The sequence below is a fragment of the Typopeltis vanoorti genome, chromosome 12 (genome assembly GCF_054136105.1).
Source record: "Typopeltis vanoorti isolate ZY-2024b chromosome 12, IOZ_Tvanoo_1.0, whole genome shotgun sequence".
Lineage (NCBI taxonomy): Eukaryota > Metazoa > Arthropoda > Arachnida > Uropygi > Thelyphonidae > Typopeltis > Typopeltis vanoorti.
Window position 1 is genome coordinate 133,698,008 of NC_143560.1, and position 20,991 is coordinate 133,718,998.

The 20,991-nt window shown below is 36.8% G+C and overlaps 1 protein-coding gene across 2 annotated transcripts in view; it reads left to right on the forward strand.

Annotated features, from left to right (window-relative positions):
- Positions 1-20,991, forward strand: part of LOC150101236 (ERI1 exoribonuclease 3-like) — a 151,742-nt gene that overhangs the window by 23,360 nt on the left and 107,391 nt on the right. For both annotated transcript variants that reach the window (XM_090401742.1, XM_090401743.1), the window contains exon 3: positions 14,078-14,137. In XM_090401742.1, the coding sequence (XP_090257868.1) occupies positions 14,078-14,137 (60 nt within the window). The remainder of the gene's footprint in view (positions 1-14,077; positions 14,138-20,991) is intronic.

Here is a 20,991-nt window from a genome sequence, read left to right on the forward strand (position 1 = left end):
AAATGCACACGTGTTCCTGCATGCCAATCTACACGTCCCAGAATTGCCATCTTTACTTCTCCCAAAATACATTTTCTGTCTTTTATCTCCATGTCACTAACATGAATAATCCACCACCGCAACTTGAAAAAAAAAACTTTCACATGCCAAATTACGTAGCAGAAATTCTGCAATATCAATTCCTCCTGTGATTGAAAAATCACGGTATCGCTCATCAGTACATTACTGCTGCATGCATGCGAGTCACCGTGATGACGGAAACGAAACTACAGCTGAAAGCAACGCCATCTGGGAACAGAAATGCACAGATTGCACAGAAATCGATTCGAAAATCAGTATTGCCACCCAAGAAATAAACACAAATCATGGGAAATAACGTCCACATCAAGTTGGTAATGGCGGGAAAACAATATATCGTAAGAATAGGCCTTAAGACGGGACCAATGGAAAATGACGTAAATGGCAGGAAAACGTAAATTGCGGGAACGTAAAAACAGGGTTTATTGTGTGTGTGTGTGTGTGTGTGTGCGTGCGTGTGTGTGTGTGTGTGTGTGTATACACACGGGGTGGTTCAAAATTTCACGTACAAACTTTGAGGGGAGGTACAGAACATCAAAATCAACTATATTCACATAAGAAAGCATGTCTGGAAATGCCACCGAAAGGTACTAACAGGGACACAAAGATACAGAAATAACACAAGGCAGTAAGTAGTGTAAAAAAACTTTATTAGGAATAAATGATCAGTTCAATAGTAGTTGGATACATAATATGGTTTCACATCAGGTGCTCAAAGTTACAACGATTAGCAGTGATGCATGCCTGACACCGATACTCATTGATTGCTGTACATTTTCGAAAATACCTGGAGTTTCCCTGATATTAGCAGCGGCAACAGGCGTTTCATACACCATGACTTTAAGGGTTCCCCCCCCCCCCATACACACACAGAAAGAAATCAATGCTCGATGAATCAGGTGAGTGTGGGGACCATGTGACGGGTCCACCACATCCAATCTATCGAGCCCCAAAGGACCTGTCCAAATACTGATGCACAGAAATGCCAAAATGGGCTGTTGCCCTGTCATGTTGGAACCACATCTGCCGATGCACAGTCATTGGAACATTGTTCAGTATATCTGGCAGAACTTCCAGAAAGGTCCGATACTTCTAGGAGTTCAGTCGGGGGTGGAAACAGGTATGGACTGACTAAACAGTCAGCGACGATACCTGCCGTACATTAATGGCGAAGCGTTGTTGTGCAGCATGTGATCGCACAGCGTGTGGGATCTCATGGGCCCACACATGAGCATTGTGATGATTGAAGATCCCTTCACAGGTAAATGAAGCTTCATCCGTGAAAAAAACACAAGTTGGAAAATCCAGGTCTGCGGCACTTTTCTGCCGAAACCACTGCGCGAATTCCATACGTTGAGGATAATATTTAGCCATCAGTAACTGGACCTGTTGCAGATGAAATGGATGTAAGGACTCAGAGTGCATAACGCACAATACACTGGATGAAGATATTCCTATAGCAGAGGCAACGGTACGTGTGCGTGTCTCTAGATTATTGTCCATCACATGCAACACCTCTTCCATGGCGGGATTTCGCGTTGATCGTAGCCGCCCACTATCGTGTCTGCGATCCCTGAATGATCCATAGTCACACAAATTCTGATGCAAATTCTCAAACATTTGGTGATGCAGTACACGTTTGTTTGGGTACCTCTCGCTATACGTTCGTACAGCGGCTTGTCCATACTGTCACCTAACCCGTAAACAAGGTGCATGTCTGCCATCTCAGCGTTCGTAAAACAATGCATATTCTTTGTATGATGTCAAAGCTTGAATGAGGAAGCCCCAATTGCTCACCCGGAGCACTGGCGAACAGCGCCACCTATCACTTTTGGGTGGCGTTTCCGGTCATGCTTTCCTATGTGAATATGGTTGATTTTGATGTTCTCTGCCTCCCCTCAAAGTTTGTATGTGGAATTTTGAACCACCCTGTGTGTGTGTACATATATATATATATATATATATATATATATATGTATATATGTACACACACACACAGGCATACCCCAACTTACACGAATCTGGAGTTACGCAGTTTCATATATGTACGTATTCCCGTCCCACTTCATGCCTCACCACTAGTCGCATCTTTCCGGTGTCAGCCGCATTCGCCAGTGTCGCACATGCTGTGAACAAGCACTGACGTGTTTCGCGCGGTCTCCATTCTTACACGATTTTTATAGTCGACAAACCTTGTGATTGTTTAATGTTATGTTCTTGATAAAAATTTTATCACATAAAAAATAATAATGTCATCCAAAGGAAGCAAGTGCGATTCTTCTACAGCTAGCAAGAAAAGGAAACAAAACTTTGGAAACAAAATTCAACATTATTAAGGATTTTGAAGGTGGAATGAAAATATGTGAGCTAGCAAAGAAGTTTGATCTATAGGAATACACAGTAAGAATAATCATAAAAGAAAGGTTTACAGATTTTGGAGGACATAGATTCTAAAGAGGAAAGAATTGTAGCCACAAGGTAAGGAATAAAAAAATCATTATCTTGCTATGAAGAAATTTTGTGTGACAAGAAAAAGACATTATTAGATTTTATGAAATCATTTACATCGAAATAACTTTCTTTTTTTTTATGTACGAAAAACTACAATTATGATTATATTTCTTCAAAAATATAGGTGTTTTTGTAAACCTTTGATCCCAATTAACTAATATTTTGTATGTTTGTATGCAAAATTATACCAGAGTTACGCGAATTTGACTTACGTGCTTTTTGTTTGTCCCACCTACCGCGTAACTTCAGGGTATGACTGTATATATATATACACAGGTAACCCTCATATAACGTGGATGTTAGGTTCCACAAAAATGCCGTGTTATATAAATCACGTTATGAGAGACTTCAGATCACTCAGAAAAAGTAGGGTTAGGTTCTGAAATATTTTTTTTTTTTTTGTTAAAGATTATATAAACAATGACATATCCAACAAAACTATATTTTTATTTAATTCAGGTAATTCATCTAAGTTAAGAAAACATAAACTATGAAACAAATACATGGTATAAAATTTTAAAAATTATAAATTGTACGTAAACTTCATTGCACATAATGCATAAATGTTTTAGGCAAAATAAAATAAAGTGCATATTTTAATCGTCCTCACTCTCTTCAAAACTAACATTTCTTAGATGTTCTTTATTTACTAGTGGCTGGGCGTCGTCATCACTTTGAATCTCTTGGACATCATCATAATTCTCATTGCATACTTCAGCTGGTTTAGTTATCAAGAATCACTATGCTGCAATTTTTTATTAAGTTCATAATATGGAGCTAAACAAATATCCAGTTGTCTCATGAATTTTCCAGAGCGCTCCATTGAGAGATCATTATCCATAAAATAACTTTCTTGCCAAGTCCAATCCTTCTGCTAATTTCTTTAAACTGAATTTTTAAAGGATTCATCACAAGCTTTGGCAGAACTTTCCCTGCCATTTGGTTCGACGTCATTTATTAATTGTACCAGTTCCTCCTCATTTAAATCTATTTCTGCATCAATTAATTCACTATTGAAGAGATTGGAGCACTTATGAAGAAGTTCGTGAAGGTTGAGTCTCATGTGCTGATCGAAACCGAGTGTATCTTCAGTCTTGTTCAATTGTTACCTTGACAGTTTACAGTGTGTGGGTTTATCTCTATTAATGAACACGTATATTGCAAAAGTGCTCTAAGTGGCCATTACTATAAAAATATTTTTTTACATTAAAAAAAAACATTACATATTGTATGTAACTAACCAAAAAATAAAGTGCTCAGCACTTGAGATTAACACACTTATGATTTTAATGCGCTTTCCTGGCAGAAAACGAAGACAATTTTCAACAATAGACACTTTATATGGTAAACATTTGACGTATATGCGTGCTAAAGGATATTTCCCCTAATATAAATTTGCTGCTTATAACTACATGCGTGATACTGACAGACGCAAATTTAATGAAGATAAAATTTGATTTTTAAGGTGCGCGTTGAAAAATATATGAAAAGATAAAGGATTACTACAGTTTGTAGACCGTCTTATATCCATACCGCGTTGTATAAGTACCGCGTTATACTAGCGTTACCTGTATATATATTTATTTTTTTAAATCACAAAATGTCTTGCAGCTTAGCTTAATTACTACAGTCATTGATGTGACTTGAGTTAGTCACTTTCACTTCAGTGCTATTGCAAGTGATCACTGCTGTTTACAATTAGCGTTTTGTTTAATTTAGTTTTGGATGTAATGAACAGTACAAGAGTAAGGAAGTTAAACTATTATAATAGGTTATTTATAATATCATAATAGGTTTATTAGTTAACCTTATCGTAATAAAAATTAACCTATCATAATAAAACTGGCTTTAACCTTCTCTCTGTGTACAAATATTTAACGTTAACTGTGTACAGGGGTGTAATTATATCCCATACATTTTCAGTGCAAAATGTAAAGAAAAAACTGTGGCTGCATAAGTATTTGTGAAATTTTATTGATTTTTAAGAAGATAGGTATAAAACAATTAAAAAATTTAATTTAAAATATAAAAATTAAGTTTTGTATAAATAAAAAAAATAAATAAATTTAAGATGCATCGTCAGAATCGGTGTGAATAATTTCTTCATCATCATCAATTTCGGTGTTCATGCATTTGTCTTTCTCCCAGAGCTCTTCCAGCCGTTCATCCCAATTCTTCCACATTCCAGCATATATTAGAATGACAATCAAAGTATAGATTTCATCAGCATCATACCAAATATGAGGTTGTTTGTATTGCTGTGGATTTCTGGATGCATCGTAATGATCTCTGGCTTTTCTATTAGTTTGACACACAATCACGCTTATAACAAAAGTCTACTGAGTGTACCAGCCAATAATAAAAAGTATGATAGGAAAAATAAGAGTATGAGTATAAACTTAAATAAAATGAAGGAGAGAGTGCTGTATGGAGATTCATTCGTACGAGGTGTGTTAGTAGAGAATTTGACAAAATCATACCAACCTGGTGCGACCATCAAGGACGTAACTGAGTCTATTAGAGAGCAAAAGGAAAGGGTGAAAGAAATGATTGTTGTGGCAGGTACGAATGATTTGAAAGGAGATAAAATGGAAATGATAGAGGACCTGAATGAATTGTTTGAGGTAGCAAAAGAAAACAGTGAGAGAGTCGGGATGATTTGTCTTTTGCCACGGTATGACAGTAAAGTGTTTAAACGGAGGATCATAATTGCAAATGACTATGTGTGGGTTATGTATGACGAGTGGTGTGGACGTGTGGAGTGAGTTTGATGGGCGAAAGGATCTATATAAGATGGATGGCTTGTATTTGAATGGATTTGGTGAAAGGAGACTTGAAAAAGTGTTGTTGAACGAAGTGGATGTGCAGAATCAGGGAAACTAGATTTATTAGGGGGGGGAGTAGATATGCAGACCTTAGGGAGGCAGTTGAGTGTATGAATGAGTATAATATGCCTGAGCGAATAACAAATCAGAATGGGATAGTTAGTATAAGGCATCAAGGTAGGGATGGGGCTAATGGGGGTCTGAAATTCATGTACACTAATGCTAGGAGTATTAGGAAAAAGAAGGAAGATTTTTTGGCCATGATTGGCACTTCCAGACCACAGGTTATTGGCATTAGTGAAACATGGGTGACTGTAGATGATATATCTAGTGGGGTTGAATGTGATGGGTATAGTGTGTTCAGGAATGACAGGGAGAATAAAATGAGCGAAGGAGTATTGTTGATGATAGCTGATGAGCTGCAGCCAAGGAAAATAGAAGTTGAATTGCAGGATAGAGAAAAGAGCACATTTGAGGCCATTTGGTGTGAGATTGTGGCTAGCAGAACAAAATATACAATTGGGTGCTGCTATAGACCAGGTGATGGAAAAGATGGTGGAGATAGTATGCATAAGCAAATAGAAGAAATGAGTGGAAGGAGGGTAATTATTATGGGAGATTTCAACCATTGATTGGAGTGAGGAGAGGACACACGGGAGGAAGGAATTGGATTTTATGTGGTTATTAAGGGATAACTATCTGCGACAGCATGTAATGGAAAATACTAGGGGTCAGAGAATGCTTCACTTAGTAATTGCATCTGAGAATTTGGCTGTAACGAATATGACCATGTTACCACCAATTGGTGAGAGTGATCATAGGGTCTTGGCTTGGGAAGTGGCTAAAGGTGTGAAATTTACAATTAAGACAGGGTACATGTGGATTTATCGGGCTGGTAAGTATGACAAGCTTAGGAGTTTGATTATTTCAGTGCCATGGCATGTACAACTGCAAGGGCTAGAATTTGATAGTTCATGGGAGGCAGTTTAGAAGTGTTTGCATGAAGCAATGGCTGACTGTATACCTAGAGTCCGAATAATAAATCAAGTAGGGGTTAAATGGATGAATAATACCATTAAGCTTGAGCTGCAAAAAAAGAAACAACTATGGAGGGAATTTAAGGAGAAAGGTGACCGGCAGGCACATGAATGGTATAAAGCGCAGGCCAGAAGGGTAATGAGTGTGGTAAGAAAAGCAAAAAAGGATTATGAAAGAACATTGGCTATGCAGGCTAAAGAGAATCCTAAACAGTTTTTTCGATATGCTGCAAGTAAAAGAAAAAATCTATATGGAAGAATGATTTTAAAGAATTCCGATGGTAGGGAGGTAAGTGAATCAGTTTATATTGTTGAGTTACTGAGTGACACTTTGCAAGAATGTATCATCCAGGTGGTGACATTGCAGAAATGAATGAACCAATAGATTATACGGGAATTGTGGTGAATGAAGTGGGGGTGAATAGTCTATTACAAAACCTCAATGTCAATACATCTGTGGGATTGAATGGTATACCAGCACATGTCGTACATGAAGCGGCTAAAGAAGTGTCAGTGCCCTTGACCATTTTGTTTAATTTGTAATGGGTCTGGGTTAGTCCCGACTGGGTGGAAAAAGGGAAAAATAGTTCCACTGCATAAAGGAGGTTCCAAGACTGCAGTTGTAAATTACTGACCGATCAGCATATCAGGAATCATTGTCAAGGTCTTGGAAGAATTAGTCAAGAAAAAAATACAGGATTGGATAGATGAAAATGGGACACTGTATGGAGGAAAACATGGTTTTGTGAAGGGGTAGATCATGCCTCAGTAACTTGCTCATGTTTTATAACACAGTGATGGCTGAACTGGATAAGGATAATGGGTTAACGGTGATTCTACTGGACCTTGCTAAAGCCTTTGATAGGACACCACATGGAATTCTAATCAATAAACTGCAGCATATGGGGATGGATATAAGGTTGGTGAGATGGATAGGAGGGTGGTTGATGGAGAGATATCAGAGAGTGGTTTATTCAGGAGTAGAGTCCAAAAGACAGCTTGTGACTAGTGGTGTGCTGCAGGGTTCTGTTCTTGGACCACTACTTTTCAATTTGTTCATTAACGATATAGGAAAGGATCTGAGAGGAAGTGTTCATTTGTTTGCTGATGATGCAAAGTTGGGTAGAGCAGTTGTTGAGTGCACAGGATGTCAAAATTTTACAGGATGGTTTGGAAGACTGGGCTAGGGAAAATGGATGTCAGTTTAATCTGGCAAAGTGTAAGGTTATGCATTTTGGGGTGAAAAGAATAGCAGCAGTATATCACATTGGTGGAACCGTTCTCCAGGAGATTGATGAGGCCAGGGATTTGGGAGTGTTGGTGGATAGGGAGTGGAAGTTTAGGGGGAGCACATCGCATAAGTGGCTAAATCAGCTCATCAAATCACTTGGTTGTTGAAAAATATTTTAACAATCAGAGACAAGTTATTGTTCCTCTGTATCAAGCCTTGATAAGACCCCATCTAGACTACTGTGCCCAGTTATGGGCTCGAGGGTTTCTTCTTGATGGGGAGGAGGTGGAGAGGATCTATAGTGATATGAGTGAGACATTAAAATTACTGAAAGGTTTTTATAAGATTAATCCAGAAGATATTTTTGAGAATAGGACTGGTGGTGGGAGGACTAGGGGCCATACCTGGAAGCTGGGCAAGAATGTGGTTAGCAGGGGTGTTAGAGCTAGGTTTTTACTTGGAGAGTGGTGAATGAGTGGAATAAGCTGCCAGAGTCTGTTGTGGGTGCTACGACAGTGAATGAGTTCAATGCGAGTTCGAGTTGCCTGGAATAATAATAATAATTGTTTCAAGAATTATTTGTTTGAAACAGTCCATTGCAGAGCTTAGATTTTGAGTTAGCATTGCTCTGGGAATTCCTTCTCTTTCTCGAAATGCCTGAAAATCAGGAACTTTATGTACATCATAAAAATTTGAAAGTTTTGTATAAATAAAAAAAAAAAAAAAATTTAAGGAGAAAATAGGAGGGACATTGGCCCATCAACTGTTTATTTTTTGAGTTTCTATTTGGATACACAACAACATTTTCCGGGATATTCTCAGCAGAAGAACCTGCAGCTGACCGCAGTAGCTATAGATTCCACATTTGCTGCTGCTTCTCTTAGTTCTTCATCTAATTGTGGTATATACTCTTCAGCAACGTCATCAAAAGCTGATAAATCGCCGTCAAAAATATCGTTTTCTAATTCCACATCTGAATCATCATCATCACTTGGTATATCTGATGAAGCAACTGACGACACTTCCTATAAAAGATCTCTCAACTCAGTGCTGGTATGACGTCTTTTTGTTCCTGTCATAATTATCTAAAAACTACAAGAAAAAAATAAACATATAACAAATCAAACTTAGTAGCAAAAAATTACTAAAAACGAAGAAAAATATACATGCTCATACGAGAATCATACATAGTTCCAAAGCGAATATGGTAGCAAAGCAAAAAATATATATTTCAGACAACAGGAATGTAAATACAAAACAGCCTGTGGAAAAATACTAACTCAGCTGCTTACAAAAACGTTTTTGTATGGAGAATATCGGGGTGCATATGCACCCTTGTACATGGTTAAGGGCTTAGGTGCCTTTGAAGCCTTATAACTACATTCAAATTCACAGATTTCAATGAAATTTTTTTCAAATTTTGTGTGAAACATATCACATAGCATTCCTAAGAAAACTTCGGAAATTTTCAGTTCGGCAACTTTTTATTTACATTTTTATTAGCCTGTAGAGTGTGTTTGCACTCCTGTACACACAGAGAAGGTTAAAGTGGGCCGAGTTTGTTGTGTGTGAATGGAGAAGGGGTGGGGGAATGCCAGAATATTGAATATTAAGGTATCTGTGAAGTAATCTAATCTGTGTATTTGTAGGATCATATTCTAATGGAAGATAGGTTAGCATTCTTTAAGCAAAAAAGCAAGTTTTAATTTATAATCATAGTAGTTTTGAACTACCTAGCCTTCTTTTATCAGAAGTAATTACTATTTTATTATTCTTCTTGATTTCCAGTAGTGCTTCATGTTCTTTATATGAAGCACTACTGTAGGAATTCTTATAGGTACAAGTATGTAGTTGTGGCCTAGAGATAGTGCACTAAATGCTTCCGGTGTGAGAGTGAAGGGAGATAACTTTATTACAGTGTTTGCTTGACAATAAGACTTGAGAGCAGAGTTTTTAGAAGTTTTGGAACCCCTTCCCCCCCATATCTATGGGCTGCCTAAAACCCATAAATAGAATGTGCCATTATGCCCAGTTGTAGATGCCACATACAAATTAGCCATACCAATTTAGCAAAAAGTGCTTTTCGAATATACTGGTAATACTCCCTTACACATTTAAAAAAAAAAAAAAAAAAAAAAAAACTCACTTTAACCCCAACTAGCCATTACGTCTATAGACATCCAGCTAAATCTGGATACGATTCTGTAACACCTATTGTATAACATGGATAAGAAGTGCAATTTGGTCTCACTATTTCATCCACCTCAGATGGTCAGGAGGTTAAAACTAGTATAGAAAACCCTAGCACTCTAACACACTGACATTATGGTCAGTTTCAATGTCTTCTCTTTGTTCACCACTGTCCCACTTAAAGACGCTTTAGAACATATTCAAGCTGAATTTCCTCTTGATGTTTCAGCCTTGTTTAAGTTCACTAATTTCTTCATGGAAACATTTCAAGAAACAGCTCTAAACTCTTCCCCATATAGACCCACTGTTTGACTATGCTTTGTTGATATCTCCATTTAGCCAGCCTGGATGCTATCAATCTATTTTTAACACATATAAACAGTCAACATCCCAGGATCCAGCTCATATTAGAAAAAGAAAATAACAACAGTCTCCCCTTCCTAGATGCTTTAATTATAGGCCAGCCTGATGGATGAAAAGAAATTAAGGGCAGCTCCATTTCAATTAAATAAGCTTTACTATTTTTTTCACATCTAACTTTAGGAGTGAAACGTTTTTCAGAATCTTACATTTATACTGCTCACAACAATTAGGGGATATTTTGGTTTTCTTGTAAATTATAAAGTTATAAAAATAATTTACAAATGTAACATATTATTTTAAAATATTCTTTATATACAACAATGTAGAACATGCAACTGTGTACAAAATTATGTTAAGACGTCGAAACGTGTCTTAGCCATATTAGCATGTGGAGGGTATAAAAGCTTGGCTTGTTGCACTCACTTCCACTGCATAATTATCACTTCAATTATAAACTTGTCACCTACCACCCAATATTTTGTTAAAAATAGCAGAGCAACATGATATCTTAGAATCCATGTCTTGGAGAGCCATTGGTCGTTTAGAAGCTGGACAAATGCAGCAAGTTGTCGCTCAAGTGCATCATGTTTCGCAACTTTGGAATCACTTTCTGGAGACGGGAACTGTTCAAAATCGTCTTAGTGCCATAGGTTTATATGCTCGAAGACCAATGGTTTACATTCTACTTACTGCAAATCACAAAAGAGCCCAAAGAATTTGGGCACAGAAACACCGCAATTGGACAAATGAGAGGGCTCGTGTACTTTTTAGTGAAGAGTCCAGGTTCAGTCTGCACCCAGATAACTAATGTATCTTGATATGGCATGAAAGTGGAACAAGAAATAATCCACAGTTTGTTTGTGAAAGACCCCAACATCAAGGTGGGAGTTTGATGGTGTGGGCTGGAATAAATATAGGTGTCCATACTGATCGGTTCCTTAACAGCCCAAAGGTATCGCAGTGAGATTTTGGAACCTATGGTTTGTCCATATGCTGCTGCAATTGGCCAAGAATTCATTTTTATGGATAATAATGCTCATCCACATGTTACAAATTTGGTACAAGGGTGGTTTTAGGAAGAAGGTATTGAACGAATAGACTGGCCTGCCTGTTCACCAGATTGTAATTCAATCGAACATGCCTGGGATGCTTTAGGTAGCCGTGTTTCTGCTTGACTGATGCCACCACGATTGCTTCAAGAACTCGAAATTGCTCTCATAGAAGAATGGGGAAATATCCCACAAGACCTATTTGATCATCTTATTTATCCGGTCTATGCAATCAAGTTGTACTGTTTTGTTTATGGAAACAGTATGCCCTATTAAAAATTAACAAAAGGATTTGGCTATTCTTGTTGTTATTCTTGTTAAAAATTATTTCACGCTAAAATATATAATTTCTTAAATTTGTAATAAATATCGATTATTTAAACAATATCTCATCAATTACACCCTATCCATAAGTAAGAAATATTTATTCATCTATAAAGTACCCAACAGTTATAATTATCTGCACAAATTTATAATTATCCGACAAACTAAAACCTCTAATTGTTTTGAGCAGGGTATATTGATTACCATTAGGTAGGCAGCAGGGGGACTGCATTAGAGGAGGCTGATATGGAATAACTTGTGGCATCTCACAAGGAATTAACTCTTCAAGATCTCCAAGAATTGGATGGGTATATTAACAAAGAAAGAGACAGTGAAGAAGAGGAAAGAGAGAAAGATAACCTTAGATCGCTCAGTTTATCAAGGAATTAATTGCTAACCTCTAAAAGGTTAGAAAGATAAGTGATTTTTGTATTTTTATGGAACTGACTGTGACATTAACTTGGCTGTTTAATGAAGGTCTTGCACAGGAGCAGGTTCCTAGAAAGTGAAAAGAGGATAAAATAGTACCATTGCATAAGGGTGGTGGTAGAATGGAAGTATTAAACTATAGGCCTGTTTGTATTTCTTCTAAGTTATGTGGGGAAGTAGGAAGGTTACAAATGGAGTTCCTCAGAGTTGCTTCTGGGACCATTGCTGTTCAATCTTTATATCAATGATATTGTCACAGGACTGTAGGGGTGTTCAGTTGTTTGCAGATGATCTGAAGCTTTGGGAGGGTTCCGATGTTTTGGCTCTTCAGTCAGATTTGAATAAGCTGGAAAAGTGGGCAAATGAATTGGAATGTCAGTTGAATGCAACTAAATGTAAGGTTTTAAAATTTGGGATCTACAGATGGGATGCTTCGTATTCACTTGGTGGAGTTAAACTAGAAAAGGTGGAAAGCAAGGGATCTTGGGGTAATTGTGGATGGAGATTTGAAGTTCCAATGACATATTGCAAAAGTTGTGAAGACATCTTATAGAATTGTGACAATGCCAAGGAAACATTGACTATGAGAGTAGTGTGCTGGTCCCATTGTATAAAGCTTTGATCAGACCACATCTGGGTTTCTCTGCTCAGATCTGATCACCAGGATTTGAATGAGATGAAGTAACCTTGGAAAGGGTGCAGAGGGAGATAACAAATCATGCAATGTTGATTATGGGGATAGACTGAAGGCATGTAGATTGCAGATTTTGGTGAATATAAGGTAAAAGTGTGTGTGTGTGAGGGGGGGGATATGATTGAGACATTTAAGCTGTGAAACATATTAACACTGAGGAGGTTTTTCATATGGGAGAATGGAGCAAGGACACGGACGATCCCTGGAAGTTGCAAAAGGAGGTGGTGAGTAAAAGGGTAAAAAGTAAGATTTGTGCATGGAGGGTGATAGGAGCATGGGATGCATTGCCTGAGAGAATGGTGAACATGCAGACTGGATGATTTTAAGGAGTGGTATGATAAACTTTGTTGACTGACCTCCCATGATGAATCTTGTGACTCCATGGATGTGGAAAATAATAATAATGATCATCAGGTCCTACATTAGCTCCTTGCCTTACTTTAACATGCAAGAGTGAACTCCTATATTACCCTTGATTGCAATATGATGAATTTGGGTTTTGATTTTGCCATCTGATGATATCCAAGCCAATTTGTGTATGTCTTTATATTTAAATAAGCTTCCTCCTATCACAAGATTATTATTTCACAAAATACCACTAGTACATCACCATTCTCATTTCTTGGACCACATGCTTCATTACCTACTGCTCTCTTATCTTGATTAGAGAGCAGTAGGTAATAAAGTATTACCTACTGCATTAGCATTCGCGTTACCCATAAGAATAATTATGCCATGCTTCACTACTTGTTTTATACATCTGTGTGACTGTTTTCCTTCTCTTCAAGATCCTTCTCATTTGTTGGTGCATAAACCTATATTATGGCTAATTTAATATATCTTGAACATAATTAGTCATTATTATCAAATCATTTATGGCTTCTAATTTATCAAGGTTTTACTGGTCTCTGCACTAAATATAAACGGCACATATCTTTCATGATTTTCATCCTGAATACAGTATTTGATATCCATCTACAGTTCTCACTCTTTCAAAGCCTGCCCATCTCAGCTCATAATGCTTAGTTCTTGGTTTTGGGCTGAGATATGTTCTGCATTTTTTTTTTTTCACCCCTGTCCGTTATTTCTAATCTACTTATCTTCTCATATCCACAAAGAACAAAGAAAATAATGCCAAAGTCAATAATGTCATATTTAATTTTCTTTGTTCACAAATAATCAGTGCATGGTTAATTCTGAATTGTTTGAAGATTGGTTGTTTACGTTTACTTTGATTGAAATTTGAATTTCATAATTTATTTTTATTTTATTGCATTTTATTTTTTGCAAACTGATATACATAATTATATTACTTCATTATCTTATTCTACATAACTGTTTTGCAGCTGACTGGTATAATTCAAGAAATGGTAGATAACCAACCTCATCTTCAAGATATACTCAAGGTATATATAGAGAATATTTTGGTTACTGTTTTGCTATAAAATGTGTTCCTTACTATTTATTATTCAAGAAATACTGCTTTGCAACAAATCAAAAAATTGTGATTTCTCATCATTTATAAATTAAGCTGCCAGATTTCTGTATTGCCTGCTGCTTTAATTGGAAATAGAATAAAACCACATATCTAGATAAAATTTTAATATCTTCTTGTTTATGAGCATCATTCTTTGGAGTTTCCCCTGATAATAAATCAGTATACTGAAATCTGTCTTCCTTATAATAGATTTTTCCTTGGTGCTGCCATGTTCTTGAATATTTTTGTGTTCATTTCTTGTGCAATCAAGTTGGTCAGGAAGAAATTGAGTTACTTATCAAAGATATGCATCTTTAACAACATTACACTCTGGGGATTTATAGTACTGTAACGTTATATTTTACATCATCATCACACCTTCCATATGGAGTCAGCAGACTCATCGTGAAAGGTTAATTTAACTCAACATATTTATCATGCTGAATCTCAAAATCATTAACACTCCTTGCATGAACACCATATTCTGGTAATGTGTTCCATTCACCCACAATTCTACATGTAAAAATATACTCCTCACATTCTCTTCACCACTCTTGTACAACTTCTAGAGATGGCCTCAGGTTCTTCCCTCTCTTGCCTTTTGCCATATCATTTACTCTGTTAATCAGATAAAATCCCATCACTAATTTAAACATCTCTGTTTGATCACCTCTTCTGTTATCCACAAAACTACAATCCACAGTCCTTTAACCTCTCTCAATAACTGACATTCTGACCTCCTGATATTGTCTTGGTCACTTATCTTTGAACTGTCTCCAAGGGTTCCACATCACATTGAAAATCAGGTGACCATATCTGAGCACAGTAGTGCAAGTATGGCACAACTAATGCTTTATACAGTGGCACAGTAACCTCCTTATCCCTACATGTTTGTATTGCACTGTAATAAGAAGGACATGACCTTATCCCTGCTTTCCAAAATGTAACACATTTCATTTTGGAGTGTAGAGATATGATGATTGTGCCACTTTTAATATTAACACCTTGCAGTTATTAATATTCGAACTACAGCCCTACTTACTTGTCTAAGATAAGTCTATTGATAAGTCTAAGATATGTCTATTGAAATCTTCCTGAATGGAATTAACATCAGTGCTTCGTATTATTCTTCCCAACTTTATATCATCAGCAAACAACTGAGGATCCTCAGTCAGTCCACATGAAATATTGTTTACAAACAAGCTAAACAGCAGAGCCCCAAAAACAGAACCCTGGGACACACCTCTGGTTACTCTCCTTTTTGAGATACTGCTCCATCATACACAACTAGTTAGTATCATTCAAAGAGCCAGTCTCTGATCCATCTATCTAACCAATATGCTATCCATTCCAGTTCTCTGCAGCTTGTACACTAACTTATCATGAAGTTATCTATCGAACACTTTTGCAAAGTGCAAGAATATCACTGTATACAAATCTCCCTTATCCAACATACTTGCTATCTTATAAAATGCAAGTAAATTATTAAATTAAAAGCTATTGTTTAAAAATTCCTGCCAATCAGTGGAAGTGACAATTGCATCCTCTGCTTTAGGCTGCCCAAAGATTGACTTAAGTTCTAGTCTAGTTCACCGACTAGAGGAACTTTTTCTAAGTCTTTCGTCAAACTGGTTCCTGAGTTAGTCAATCTCTGGCACAGGCAACCAGGTTTTTCATTCCATAAACTCAAGAAAATCAACGGTAGAACCTACTCTAATTCAGACAAGAACATATCTTGTTAAGATTAGGTACCAAAAGATGGCAATACTTCTTTGCCAGTCTCTTTCATCAGTTGTCGCTTATAATCAGTGATGGTGATGGGCCAGCTATCTCTGATTGACTGCCAGTGGAAATTGAACTGCCCACTCGATCTCCAAAAGTTAGGGTTAAAAAGCCTTAACTACTGCCTATAAGGGAATAAAAGGCATTAGCTGATTTGATTTGCTAACCATCATAAAGAATCCTATGTCGATCAACCCATTGTTGTATTCTATTCCTAATCAATTTCTCCAACACTTTGATACAACTGCAGTATACATTCTGGTCTATAATTGGAAACTTTGTCCTAGACCCATGCTTGTAGAGTGATATTATTTCGGCTTTTTTTTTTCACTCCTCAGGAACCTTATCCACTGCAAGACTTTCATTAAATAACCAAGTCAAGGGTATAGCTAACTGTTTTGCACATTTTTTAAAATTATGTGGTGATATGTCATCCATTCCCACAGCCTTATTAATATCTAACACAAACAACACTTGATACACCTCTGATTCTCCTAATACTTGCCTAGCTTCTACATATGTACATTGTCATTTACACCAGTATGATATACACTGATGAAGTGCTCATTCATTAGTATATCCTGGAAAGGATATACTAATTCTACTATATCCTTTACAGTGGTCACTCTGTTACCATGACTATCTACCAGGGTCGATCGACGACGTAGTAGAAGAATCCATTGAATAATCTTCAATGAAATATCATTGAAATATCCTTGGCCTGACTAACAATTTTAGTGTTGCACGGTGATCAGCATTCATTTTAGAAATTATGGACTTTACAACTGTGTTATAAATAACTCTTTTAATTTCACGACATTTCGATCTTCATATTAAGATCATAATCTGGAGCATATACAGATATACAGGACAAGCTGGCTTACATTACATACAATAAGCTAGAGAAACAATGATTTGATCACAGGTTATTCTACTGGCATGACCTCTAGTGAAAAAAAAAATTTACAAATTAATTAATTATTAATTAGGGCGTGTTTAATGGTCAAAGCTGTATAACTGAGAGGAGACCTCCACATGGCCTTTAAAGGAATGCGGAGAACCGACCAGGGCTTCTGACCTAATGTCCAATAATCACCTTCTCGTGGTGCACCCTGTTGGGTATCTACCTGGATACTGAACGAATGAGGATGGGCTGGCAATTTAGCCGACCAAATTTTATTACTATTAGTTAAACCAAAATACAAAATGATGGTACTACATGACAAAATTTCATGCTGGCTGGGGCGTCACCAGTTAAGGCCCCCGTTGTTTTCGCCAGGGAACCAGGGCGAACAGCCCTGGTTCCCAAAACACACCCCAACTCAACATCACCAGAGTTAAAGATTGGTACTATGAACATAAGAAGCCTGAATGGCAAAGAAATGGAGCTAGCGGAGGAATTAGATAAGTACCAGATCGACATAATAGGGGTGACTGAAACAAAAAAGACAAAAACTGGTGAGATCTTTCTGAGCAATACAAAATGTTATATTCAGGCAGTGACAATCAAAGAAAAGAAGGAGTAGCCATAGTATTCAACACTAAATACGAGGCTAATCTTCTTGAATGGCAGGCAGTCTCAAGTAGAGTAATGTGATCAAATATGAGAATGGGGAACTGGACAATGAGACTTATTTGTGTCTATGGTCCCACAGAAGGTTCTACTAAAGGTAGAAGTGGAAGAATTTTTTGATACTTTAGAGAAAGCCACTGACACAGTGAAAAAGGAAAAGTTGGCCCTTGTTGGGGATCTAAATAGCAGAGTAGGAAATGATTGTCAGACATACCAAAATATTTTGGGAAAATTTGGAGAAAAGAGCAAATCTAATAATAATGGCAAATACCTGTTGGATTCCTGCTCAGGACATGGACTGGTTATTACTAACACCATGTTCCAACATAAAAATGTGCACAAATTCACATGGAGAGAAGAGGCAAGGAATAAGAAAAGTCTCATTGACTATGTTATTGTTGATAGTGATGTTTTTTTCCTGGTGCAGGACACCAGAGTGTACAGAGGATTTGAAATTGGAAGTGATCACTATTTTGTCTTGAGCAGGATAAAATTGTATATCATATTGAAAAGAATGACATGTAAGAAAGTTTTAAAGCGAATAAAAGTTGAGCAGCTCTTGTGAACTGTAGACTAAAATACACAAAGATTATTGAAGGAAAAATGAAAGAGTTTGAGAACAGGAACCAAACCGTGGAGATTCAGTGGCAAGCATTGAAGAAAACCCTGATTGATTCAGCTAGAGAGGCATGTGGTGAAGTTATCTGCAAGGATAGAAAAATTAGAACTCCATGGGGGACACAGGAAATTAAAGAGGCATTGAAGGAAAAGAAGAAAGCATATCAAAAGTTCCTGGCAAATAAGTCAGCTTGTGCGCTTAGAGAATACAGAGACAAATGCAAGAACGCTAAACACTGTGTAAAACTAGCTGAACAAAAGTCATGGGAGGACTTTGGCAAGAACATAGAAAATAAATATCAAGAAGGTGTCAAAATATTCTGGAGGTTGTTGAAGAAGCTTTGGAATGGAGGAAAGAGTGCTGTGAAAGGAGTTAGAGATGATAAAGGTGAAATGAAAATGGGAGAAAAAGATATCCTTGAAGTATGGAGTAATTACTTTGAAAATTTGCTAAATGAAACAAGCAGTGATGACAGCACAGTGATAAAAAAAACACCGACCAGGCATGCAGTCAGGAATACATATCCATACTTGAAGTAGAAAAAGCCATCAGGCTTGAAATGTGGAAAAGCAGCAGGAGCAGATGATATTCGACCAGAAATGCTGCAGTATGGTGGTATAAAAGTCTTGCAGTGGCTGCACTGCATAGTTCAGAATGCCTGGACAGAGGGAGGAATTCCCAATGATTGGAGCAGAGCTCTCATAGTACCTATATAAAAAGGGAAATAAAACTGAATGTCAGAATTACAGAAGTATATCCCTATTGAGTGTCCCTGGTAAGATATATGCAAGTATACTTGAGAAACAGTTGAGAACAATTGTGGAAGAAAAGCTTGAAGAACAAGCTGGATTCAGGTCAAATAGAGGCTGTCAGGATCAGATCTTCACTTTATGGCAAATAGTGGAGAAATTATGGGAATATAACAAAGATCTGTATTTAAGTTTTGTCGATTTGGAAAAGGCATATGACAAGGTGCCAAGAGAGAAGCTATTCAGTACGCTACAGTTATATGGTGTCAATGGGGCATTATATCAAGCAATACTTAGTCTTTATTTGAGTTGTAAGTCAGCAGTTAGAATTGAAGGAAGTACAGGAAGATGGTTTAATGTTAAATCTGGTGTGAGACAAGGATGTACATTATCCCCTCTTTTATTCATTATCTATATGGATCACATTATGAAGGAAAGTGGTATTAAACATGATATCAAAATTGGAGATGTTAATGTCAGCTCTTTGCTTTATGCGGACGACGTTATACTGCTAAATAAATCCGCTACAAGTCTGCAGGATTCTCTGACTAAATTGAATAACTGTTGTAATAGATATGGTATGTAGGTCAGCAATAAAAAGACAAGGACAATGAAAATAGGCAGAATCATTGAAAATATCAACTGTGTAGTGAACCGGGAACCTGTGGAACAAGTAAAACATTTCAGCTACTTAGGCACGATTTTTACTGAAGATGGTAAATTAAATATGGAAATAGACAACAGAATCAACAAAGCTGGTATGGTAGGAAGTCAATATGGAATAAGAGAGAAATTAGTCGGAACACTAAATTAGCTGTATACAAGACAGTGTTCAAACCAGTTTTAACTTATGGATCTGAGAGCTGGGTCAGAAGTAAAACACTTGACCAAAGACTAGAGACCGGAGATATGAGAGTCCTGAGAAAGATTAGAGGTGTAAACAGATGGCATCAACAGCAATATCATATTAATAAAGAGAATATTAGGAAAGAACTTGACATTGTCAGCATCCAGGAATGTGTTAGCAGAGCTAATCTCAGGTGGTATGGTCACTTAAACAAAATTGGCGAGGAAAGATTAGCAAAACAAGTGTTCTCTGCCAGGTTGGCAGGAAAACAACCCAGAGGAAGACCAAGAAAGAGGTGGATTGATACGGTACAAAGTGCCTTAGACGATAGAAATACAAGATATGGTAATGTTGTCGTCTTGACAAGTAACAGACTGATTTGGAGGAAAATTGTAGATAGGAAGTTAGTAATGATGTAAATTTTTCATGTAGTACTATCATACGCTACTAATGGAGCCTCTGCTACTAATGGCTCAGTTAAGTAAGTTTGAGCGTGGTTAGTAGTTGGAAAGGGATCAATCGTTTGATGCTGTTAGCACACTCTCGATTAGTCTTTGGACTCCCTGGAGGTGTCAAATAATAATAATAATAATATATCCTGTACACCCCTTTAGGGTACAAGGCAGGAATTTGATGATGATGATTAATTATTTAGAAACTACATCAAGCTAAATTCTATTTATGATAATATGAGCAAACATTCTTTCTTATAGATAGTTTTCTTTCAGTAACAATGATGTCCTATTTTTAGCATTACAATTGTTATTTTTGTTTTAGGATCCTGGATTATCTACAGTCCTGTTTATAGTTATGTTTATTATCTATAAATGTATACCTCTTGGTATATATTTATACATTGTTTAGTCAGTGCCTTATGAATTCCTATGGACTTGTTGCACACAACTCATCTACCCACCGTATCGATGCTAGTTGACTATAGATATTCCCATAATCACCCACCTTATAATTTCACATTTATCCTTTTTTGGCCGTAATGTTTTCATATTTCATTGCTTCCCAAACAAGCACCTCATGATCACTCTGTAAAAATAGATTTTATAATTATGAATCTTTTTTATAATTACTAAAATAAGGGGATATTAAATCCCACATAGTTTTAAAACCGAATAAGAAACTCAAAGATAGGAATCAGAGTTTCTTGCCGAATATAGTAAACTATAAAGTATCGGCGAACACTAGCGTTAGCCAATGC